General features: G+C 35.9%; 1 protein-coding gene across 1 annotated transcript in view; it reads left to right on the forward strand.

Moving 5' to 3' along the window:
• The window catches only part of LOC120429957 (frequenin-1), a 156,916-nt gene extending 148,851 nt beyond the window's left edge, over positions 1-8,065 (forward strand). Inside the window, exons 6-8 of the mRNA XM_052706276.1 lie at positions 1,125-1,203; positions 1,772-1,860; positions 6,324-8,065. Coding sequence (XP_052562236.1) covers positions 1,125-1,203; positions 1,772-1,860; positions 6,324-6,491 — 336 coding nt within the window. The 3' untranslated portion in view covers positions 6,492-8,065. The remainder of the gene's footprint in view (positions 1-1,124; positions 1,204-1,771; positions 1,861-6,323) is intronic.
• Positions 8,066-10,776: the final 2,711 nt, after the last annotated feature.

Below are 10,776 nucleotides of genomic sequence, written 5' to 3' on the forward strand. Positions count from 1 at the left end.
TTTTTGTAATTTTTGTAATTTTTGTAATTTTTGTAATTTTTGTAATTTTTGTAATTTTTGTAATTTTTGTAATTTTTGTAATTTTTGTAATTTTTGTAATTTTTGTAATTTTTGTAATTTTTGCAATTTTTGTAATTTTTGTAATTTTTGTAATTTTTGTAATTTTTGTAATTTTTGTAATTTTTGTAATTTTTGTAATTTTTGTAATTTTTGTAATTTTTGTAATTTTTGTAATTTTTGTAATTTTTGTAATTTTTGTAATTTTTGTAATTTTTGTAATTTTTGTAATTTTTGTAATTTTTGTAATTTTTGTAATTTTTGTAATTTTTGTAATTTTTGTAATTTTTGTAATTTTTGTAATTTTTGTAATTTTTGTAATTTTTGTAATTTTTGTAATTTTTGTAATTTTTGTAATTTTTGTAATTTTTGTAATTTTTGTAATTTTTGTAATTTTTGTGATTTTTGTAATTTTTGTAATTTTTGTAATTTTTGTAATTTTTGTAATTTTTGTAATTTTTGTAATTTTTGTAATTTTTGTAATTTTTGTAATTTTTGTAATTTTTTGTAATTTTTGTAATTTTTGTAATTTTTGTAATTTTTGTAATTTTTGTAATTTTTGTAATTTTTGTAATTTTTGTAATTTTTGTAATTTTTGTAATTTTTGAAATTTTTTAATTTTTGTAATTTGAATCAAGTGTATATTTTTGTTTTTTTTTTAGTCCCTTTCAAATTCATTCGACTCACCCCTCCCAGGTGCAAAAGATAAGCAAGCCGTGGAAATGGAACCTTCCAGTGGAGCGTGAATTCCGTGAATTTCCACGTGCAACGACGCGTGGCCATCGGCAGTTCAGTTTAGCAGTAGACATGGCCTACTGGGCAACACCACGACCTGCTTTTAGTTTACACGATAAATGGGAAAACTTGAAACCGTCGTTGGGTTTTATTTGCGGCAGTAAATAATCCGCTGGGGAGATTTTTGTTTTGGGATGGGGATTGGATTAGGACGGGGATTAAGAGTGCAGACTTTAAGATTTAAATGTGGAGTTTTCGATTTCCTGGAATAACTGTGAATTTAAATATTAGCATAACCTAAAATAAATATCTCCTTTTTTTCTCCAAAACAGGACGGCTCAATCGAGTTTGAGGAGTTCATCAGAGCGTTATCGATCACCTCGAGGGGAAATCTGGACGAGAAGTTGCACTGTAAGTACTAAATTTTCATTTTCGAGCGAAAAAAAAACTGTCAAAATGTGTCCCTCTAACCTTCAAAACGAGACGACGTTCACCGGGAGGGATTTCTGATTTCATAATTTATCAGCAATTTTTGATGACGTGAACCCCCGGCGCGCACCCCGTCCGGTGAATGATCTCTGAATCGAACGGATTTTCCATGGCTGGGGAGGAATTTTAATGGAATTCCCCAGAACGGAACAGTGACAGTCAGCCATTTTTGTGTGTGGTTTGCGGCAACGCATGCTATGTCGCAGACTTGAGTTCAATGAATTTTTAAATTGTAGTGAATTTGTTGGGTTACTTTGATTCAGCGTGCATAAATGACAGCTAGCAAAAAAAACTTGTTTTAACTCAAAAATCAACCAACTTGTCTGTGAACTTGATCCCGTTTGTCTTCAAGGGGGATCAAATAAAATGGAATCAAATCAAACCGACTGGTGCTGGGATTATTTTTAACATTTTTTTTTTTCGTTGTGCCTCTTATTTCAATTCAACTTATCAAATGTTTGTTTTCTTTCTTTTCCCATCTCTTCGACAGGGGCGTTCCGATTATACGACGTTGACAATGACGGTTTCATAACGAGAGACGAAATGTACAACATCGTTGATGCCATCTATCAGATGGTGGTAAGTATCAATTGGAGAGTGGATTTGGAGTGGGGGGGGGGTTCTGTCTGGAAATGGAATTATTTTTAAAGCTTTACAGCGAAAGCTGTTTGTTTGCCGAGGAGATTACAGCATCGAGTAGGCGAGTAAAAGCCAAAACATGGAAAAACAAGACGCTGTCACCGGGGTCTTCCAGGTCCAGGCCTCTGATGTGTTCATTGGGAAGCACGTTTCCGGTGCCGTATGGGAACTCCAACAGGACCGATCGATTGGCACCAACGATGCCGATAGGGCTCTATCAGCGGATCAAGTGGACACAACTCGCAATATCGCGTGCTGGTGGCTTTTTTTGTCGTGGATGGGGGCAACCCGGCCGTTCCTGGCATGATCCCGGTCGTTCCAGCAGGTGGTGACAACTCGGCAGGTATGGAAACCCGGCCGTTCCTGGTGAAATCCAAGACGTTTCTGGTGAAATCCAAGACGATCCGGCAGGTGGCGATATCCCGGCAATTGGTGGCACCCCAGCCGGTCCTAGCGAGATCCAGGACGTTCCCGGCGACAACCCGGCCGTTCTGTCAGATGGCGACATCCCGGCAGTTGGCGACAACCCGGCCGTTCCAGCAGGTGGTGAAATCCCGACAGGTAATGGCAACCCGATCGTTTCGTGCGAGATCCAGGACGTTCCCGGCGACAACCCGGCCGTTCCGGCAGGTGTCGACATCCCGGCAGGTGGTGAGCTTGGCCGTTTCGGCGACATCCCGGCTGGGCCGTTCCTAGCAAGATCCCGGCCGCTACGTCAGGTGGCGACAACCCAACCGGTCCGACGGGTCTAAATTTCAGCCAGCGCAAAGCTGTCGTCTGCGCTGAAAAACTTGGCGGGAACCGGTAGCCGCCGCTCTGTCGCTGCCTTGAAAAAGCCGTGGGACTAAAGTCGAACCGAGGCAACGGAGAGATGCGGCCGTCGAGGCGGTGACGGTCAAGATGGGGGGGAACGCTTGCAGTGCTTGTTGTCATTGTCGCTGAATAGGTGGCATCTAAGATAAGTACTGTTGTAACAGTGAATTCTTCTTAAAAGTGCTTAAAGAAAAGTTGTAAAACAAAAAAAATTTAGTGGTTTACTAAGAATTTGACAAAGGACTTCCATTTGGAGCGAAAATTTAGCGTTTAGGCGTCACATTCTAGGTGTTTGAATGTTACGACCCTAGCAGAGATGACGACTGCAACGCAACAGATTTATGTTGCGTAGAAGCAACACTCCGTGCCAACTATATAAGCTAACAGATGACCTCTGGAGGATTTAGTGTCCATCAGGTTTTTATCAAAGACGGACCTTACGTTGAGATATTATTGCTCACACACACGCACACGTTGAAAGACACAGTCTGTGCACCAATTTGGTAGGAGTACATCTACCGAACCATGCGAGTTTGAGCAATATGTATATCAAACTTTATGGTTTTTGATACGAAACTTGAAGATTAATTGAAAGAATAAATTAATACAATATTTTTTTGTTTTCAATTGAATAATATTCAATAAAAATTACTTATTTTTAAGAGATTTATGCCAAGTTCTTTGCCATATTGGTCATGTGTAACATAACCACCTGCACCTTTTTGAGATGATAAGCATTATAACAAAACATTTGTTTGAAATAGACTTGTGCGGACAGTAGGCGACGAACCCACGTGCTTTGGCTAACTTCAAAAGTGACATCTGTAGTAAATGGGTTGAATATCATGAAAAATTATTACAATTATTTAGACGTGAAGAATTGAGCTGTCAATCGTCTATCTACACTCAAAGTCAGAAGAATCCCACAAAAGGGTACTTTCAATCCTCAAAAAGGATACTTTCTACCCTTTTTTAAAGTTCACCCGGCGTCACCCTTTTAAAAGGGTATGTCAAATTCAGTACATTTTCGATACCCTTTTAAAGGGTGACGACGGGTGAACTTGAAAAAAGGATACTTTTCACTTTGAGTGTACACGCTCATTTAATAAAAACTATAAACTATTCTCACTTAGATTTCGTTAACATGTGAGCAACTATCTACGAAATCAGTCTTTTTTATTAATTTGAATTTTTGGATTATTTTAATCCAGATTTTTTAACTCTTTTTTTTTGTACATTCGGTATGCCCAAAGAAGCCATTTTGCATCATTTGTTTGTTGTTATAATTTTCCATACAAAAAATGATATACGAAAATTCAAAACTCGATTCTTTTGAAGAAATTTTTTGATCGATTTAGTGTCTTCGGCAATGTTGTAGGTCTGGATAAGGACTACACTGAAATTTGTAAACGGTAAAAAATTGATGATTTTTAATTTCACTTTTTGTCACTAAAACTTGATTTGCAAAAACACTATTTCTATTTTTTTTTTATTTTCTGATATGTTTCAAAAGACATCAAATACTAACTTTTCAGAAATTTCCAAAATGGGCAAAAAATCATTGACCCTGTTATGAATTTCGAATCAATACTGATTTTTGAAAACAAAATCGAAATATTGGTCGCAAAAAAATTTCAACTTCATTTTTCGATGTAACATCAAATTTGCAATCAAAAAGTACTTAAGTGAATTTTTAATAATGTGCACCGTTTTCAAGTTATTGCCATTTTTTGGAAACTTTTTTGAAAATAGTCGAAGTTATTCATTTTTTAGTGCCCATGTTTGCCCACTTTAAAAAAAATAGTTTTGGAAAGCTGAGAAAATTCTGAATATTTTGCTTTTTTGAACTATGTTGATACGACCCTTAGTTGCTGAGATATTGCCATGCAAAGGTTTAAAAACAGGAAAATTGAAGTTTGCTTAGTCTCACTCGAACAACTCACCATTTTCTAATGTCGATATCTCAGCAACTAATGGTTCGATTTTCAATGTTAAAATATGAAACATTCGTGAAATTTTTTGATCTTTTCGAAAACAATATGTCCAAAATTTAAATCAAGACTTTTGAAATGTTAGTCTTGATTTATTTTTTTTAAATATTATTTTCGGAAAGATCTCAAAATTTCACGAATGTTTCATGTTTTAACATTGAAAATCGAACCATTAGTTGCTGAGATATCGACATTAGAAAATGGTGGGTTGTTTGGGTGAGACTTGGAAAATTTCAATTTTCTTGTTTCTTTTTCTTTAAGCCGCTGTATCTCAGCAACCAGAGGTCCAATCTTCAATGTCTCTTGGACTATTTCATAGCAAATTTTTGAACTTTTTGAAAAAAATATTTTTAGAAATGGTGGAAAAACTGCAAAAATTTCGCTAAAATCAATTTTCGGTGGCTATATCTTGAAAACGGAGCCCTTTATCAAAAGATCTGTAAAGTACTTTTTGATTACAAATTCACACACAATTTTTTCAAAAATTTATAACTTGGTGGTAGATTTTTTGACCCTACTTCTCTATGGTTCAAAATTTGCGGATTTTTGTCCCCTAAAACACAAAAAAAAAATCTTGACAGCTGCCAAAATTGTATGGAGACTTGAATGGGTGAACCAATGACACAAAATAGCTTCTTTGGTCATAGGGAAGGCCCCCACAAAGTTTGAGCCAAATAAAAAAAAATCAAATAAAATCAATTTCCGGTTTCGATAGAGAATTGCTCTTAAATCGTTCACGATCTTCCCACAAACATAAAACGTTCATCTTCAAAACCGGAACTACACAGAAATAAGGTTAATAAATTTTCATCTCAAACCTTTCTGAGTCAAAATTTGTAGGATTTTATTCAAGTCTTAGCAATTCTCTTTCGAATGTCATTAAAATTCAAATGAGCGTGTACGCTAATTGCAGACCACATTAAATGACAGCGTTGAACCGTCAAAGTTAACGTCAGTCCAACGCTGTTATCTAATCAGATATTTTTATCATTTAAATCTGTGGTTTCCGCGTTTTTTTCCTTTTTCCATATTTGGCCTGTAGATTCAAATTTCCTACAAAAGAGTAGTTTTGGATGACAGTGTAAAACCGACATCCACCAAGTTTGACGCCTGAAGTTGCTGTCAAACGTCAAAAGATGCACGGAAACAAATAGTCACGTTGTTTTTGTAAACTTAACGTTACTCTATCCCAGTCAAATCCATTTGAATTCTGAATTTCGTTCAGGCAAAACACTGTAAATGGGCCTAAAACGAAGTGTTAACAAGCGTTGTCCTGCTCTTTTCTAGCGTAAACATCAATTGACGAGAGTTAGATAGATGTTTGTTTACACTTCGCCTTTAGTCCATTTACATTTTTTAGCCATTTTATTTGCGCATTGTATTGCGTGTACGAACACGAAAAAAGTGAGGTTAAATTTTGTACCAGCCAGCAAAACAAATGATGTGCTACTGTGTGTGAGATCGGGCTTAGATAGCTCTATGGCAGCGTTGCACTGACAGCTGTCAATCTGACGTCCGCATTCAGTGCTGCACTGAAACAAATCGTCCCGCTACCTCCATGACATTTAATCGTCTTTTCTTCTCCTCCCCAAAAACCAGGGCCAGCAGCCGCAAACCGAGGACGAGAACACGCCGCAGAAGCGCGTCGACAAGATCTTCGACCAGATGGACAAGAACCACGACGACCGGCTCACGCTCGAGGAGTTCCGCGAGGGCAGCAAGGCCGACCCCCGCATCGTGCAGGCGCTCAGTTTAGGGGGCGATTAACCGCAGGAAGACCCGCGGGACGGGTCGCCCCCGCAGCGCTCGTACCAGTACGACGAACAGCACAACATCGAGATCCGGCGGACCCCGGGCAACGCCTACTAGGGTTTTTTGTTTTGACAGCTCGAACGAACGAAGATGGCGTCGACGCATGCTTTATTTTTTGCCGGTTTTTCCGTTATCGGTTCGAAAGGGACGATTCGCCAACGACGTTACGTTTTTTAATGGGACAATCGCTTTGACGGCTACGTTTTGACACACACCTTTTTGCACAAACAAACATTGAACTGCACAAGCAACAACAACAAACAAACAAAAAACTGAAAACAATCGGAGCGCGTGATCTTTTTTTAGCAATCGTGTTTTGTTGGTTTAAGCTAAACGGGAGAAATTAACCTCAATTTTTGACTGTTTCTATATAGTTAAGGTGAAAGTGACTTAATGCGAACACAAATACACACACAAAAACAAAGTTTGAGGGGAAACATGGGAGGCGAAGTGGAGCGCGGGAAGAACTAAACAATCGAATAGCATTTATCAACTTAAAGTAATTCATCTATTTAACAACAAACAAACACACACACTGAACGACAGCTTCTTCTAATAAAGTAAACAAAATATTCAAATACTTAAGGTAAAACCCAATTGTAACTCAAACATAGCAAGCTAACACACACAAACACACACACGCAAGTTTACGCAAATCTCAGAAAAAAAATGTTTTTAAAAAGAGCAAAAGAACCGATTTTGCAACTTGTTTTGCCCAAGCAAGACGACATCGCCGAGCTGGAATGACGTACACCTATCACAACCATCACACCTTGATCCGCAACTGTCAAATTACACACTGAAAGAAATTCTCACCTTGGAAAAAACAACAAAATCTAATCTTTACCGTTTACAGAGAAACAAAGCAAACACTATTTACAACTCGGAACGAGAGGAAACGATCAGTCACACCACCACCAGGAAAAACAAAACATCGGCAAAAAGGTAAACAAAAAACTTAAACACTGCAAACATTCGCATTCGTACTCAAAAATCAGTTTATTCGTAAGTGTGTAAATTTGAAAAAATGCCAAAAACAAGTCAAAGTAAGGAAGGTAAAACTAGTGTTTATATTTCGTCGACGAAAGCGCAGCGCAAAAAAAGGTAAACAAAGTGACAGCACAGCATGTAAAAATAGCATATTTGTTATCAAATTTTAACAAGAACTGCGCACCCGCAAGCGGGTGCCTCGCAGAACAACAAACAATATTGATATTAACGCTAATTCTATTGTTGTTATTGAAAAAAATTAAAGCAAAACATTACTAAACAAAGAAAAAATCTTGTTCTAATAAAAAGTGGGGACGCGAAGGGCAGGCGAAAAAAAACTGAAAATCAAAACAAACGAAACGCGCGCGATCACAGCAGGCGACAGTGACAGTTGAGCGCGACTGGAAGCAATAATGAAAACAACATAACAAATAGCATAAAACAAGCAACGTTTGACGTTTTAGCGTGTAAATCAAGCAAGCTGTGAGCGCGTGAAAGGGGCGAATGTATCAAGCGAACACCAACAAACAAAACAAAAACAGAACGTTTAAAAAAATCAGTGTTTAGTGAACATTAAACAAATTAATTAAAGGAAAAAAAAGTGGCAGAAAGGTGGTAAGTAAGGTTATGACACACTGCAATCACGGTAATCCAACCCATCAGAGAAATTAAACAGTGAAAAGTACGAAAAACACATAGTTTAGTGAAAGTTATTGTTGCGCTGTCACAGGTGGAAATTTGAAAAGCAAAACACAAATGGTTATTTTTATACACTGGAAGAAATAGACAGAGGAAAATAACATAACATTTAGTCAAAACAACAAACAAAAACAGAAGCTCAGATTCCGTCTTGTTGGAGAGGTGAACGTAAACAAAAGCGTAAACGTCACCCTGACACAGCTGTCACTTTGACAGCGCGCTCAAACAAACCTCTAACTGCAAGCTAAATTTCCACCGACTTTTTCAATTTCCACTCAAATTTCAACCTCATTGTCATCGTGGCCTACTGCTTTTTTGCCACAAATGGCATCCGGCAGAAGAGCCGCGCGGGGAGTAAATCAAACTATCAACGATATAATAGATAACTCTTGGGCAAACTTGGAAAAAAAATAAAGTAAAGAAAGGGAAAGAAAAGTATGCCGCAAACATTCAATCTATTTTTTGCCCTCTTATCTTGATTTTTTTGCTTCTTGCTCTTCTTTTGGTCAACGGAGGCAGAAAAAAATCCGGGACTTGGTTTGTCCGCTTTTTCCAAGAGGAGCAGCGGCAACACTAAATCACGGTCCTTCTGGTCAATGGGAAGGAATTTTTCGATTTTATTTTCCATTACCGGTGAGGGAAGGTGCGAGTGGTTTAGGGGAAAAGCAATTATTTGAAATTCTTTTTTAAGTATCGGTGAATTGAAGGTTATTTCTTGTTTGCCTTTTGTATTTTTATTAAAAATATATTTTTTATATGCAAACTTTTTTGAAAGCCAATAATCTCTACAACAAGAGTAAGAAAATTTTAATTTTAATTTATTATTGAATTATATTTATTAATCTCTGGATTATGCCATTGAAATAAATTAAAATTATAATTTCAAGCCTAAATTTCAGTTAAAAAAAATAAAATTAGGTGAAGTTTATTTCAAGCAAAGTTAATTGCTAAATCTCAATTTATTTTTAAAACTCCTGTTCGCATAATTACCATTTTTTTTTTAAATTTCGACATGTTCAATTATTAAGTTTTTTTTTTAAATCAAATTATGTTTTCAATTATATAAAACTGAATAAATTTCAGTTGTTTAAAGAAAACCTAAACTTGAAACTTAATTTTTTGTTTAATATTCGCAAAATAGATATTGAACTACACGAAATTTTGAATAAAATTTTCACTACAATTAAGCCTTGATAATTGTTTAAATTTTAAATTTTCACAAAATTCCGTATATTTGAAAATACTTAAATTTTCACTTTTTTATTTTTTGATTTTTTTAGAATTTCACTTCATTAATGCATGTATGTAAAATACTGAAATTTTGCTAAGCGGCATATTTTTTAAACTTTTCTTTTATAATTTTCAATATGTTTATCAGACGCAGGGTTTTTAAAATATCAAACTATCAGCTCTCACCAACTACAAATATCCCACCTGAATATTCATGCCTCAAATACGTCTGCTCTTCTCTCCTTATTGAAACTCTCAGCGCCGAAAATAGCTGAAAACGTTTTCGTGTTTACACACTCGCGATTGACATTTTCGTTTTCTCTCTCATTCCCGCTTCCACGATCATGCTACCGCAACAGCGTTTAACCACAAAAGCCGCCACAAAACCAATTTCGCTAACGCAGTTTAACGGAACGTCATGCGTGGTCGGCTCCTAATCGCCATCTCGCATTCTCTCATTGAAGTTTTCGGAGAGATTGAGAGACTCAGCGGTGAGAGCGCATAGTCGAGGAAAAGGGGAGGAGTGATAGAGAGAGAGAATGACATCGCTGGGAATCACGAGACACAAGAAGAGATTTCACAAGCTATAATGTCGGCCACTATACTCTCGGATGTTTTTGGTGCAGAGATAATCAATTGATAGCTTTTCTATCACTCATTTGCAACACTGATCAGACGACACCGAACTTTTTATAAATTTTCACTGTAATTCAGTTTTCTGTAAAATGCGAAGTTTTTTTATAGTTTTTAAATGCAAATTACTAAAATTTTCAGTAAATAGTCTACTTTTTTTGAAATTACTAACATTTTTCTGCAATATTGGTATCAAACGATGCTGAATTCACTGCATTATCATTTTGCATGTAAAATACTCAAATTTCGCAAAAGACTGTATTTTTCAAACATTTTTTTTTTTTGAATTTTCAAAATAGGTGTCAAACGACGAGAAATTTTGTATAGGTTTTTCGTGTAAAAAACTATAATTTTGCAAAATGTGTATTTTTCTAAAATCTATATTTTTTAAAGTTAATTTACGACGCGACTTGTTGTGGATTTTAACAACAGGTACAGTTTTGTGTAAAATGCGTAGTTTTGTGTAAAATACTAAAATTTTCAGTAAATAGTCTACTTTTTCGAAAATGCTTTAATTTTCATATTTTGCAATATTGGTATCACACGATGCTAAATTCAATGCATTAGAATTTTTCGTTTAAAATACTCAAATTTAACAAACAGGCCATATTATTTTTCAAAACATTTTTTTTAAGGTTTTTTTATAGTTTTACATTTTTTTAGTGTTTTTTGTGTAAAATACTATTTT

This window comes from Culex pipiens, chromosome 1, assembly GCF_016801865.2.
Source record: "Culex pipiens pallens isolate TS chromosome 1, TS_CPP_V2, whole genome shotgun sequence".
Lineage (NCBI taxonomy): Eukaryota > Metazoa > Arthropoda > Insecta > Diptera > Culicidae > Culex > Culex pipiens.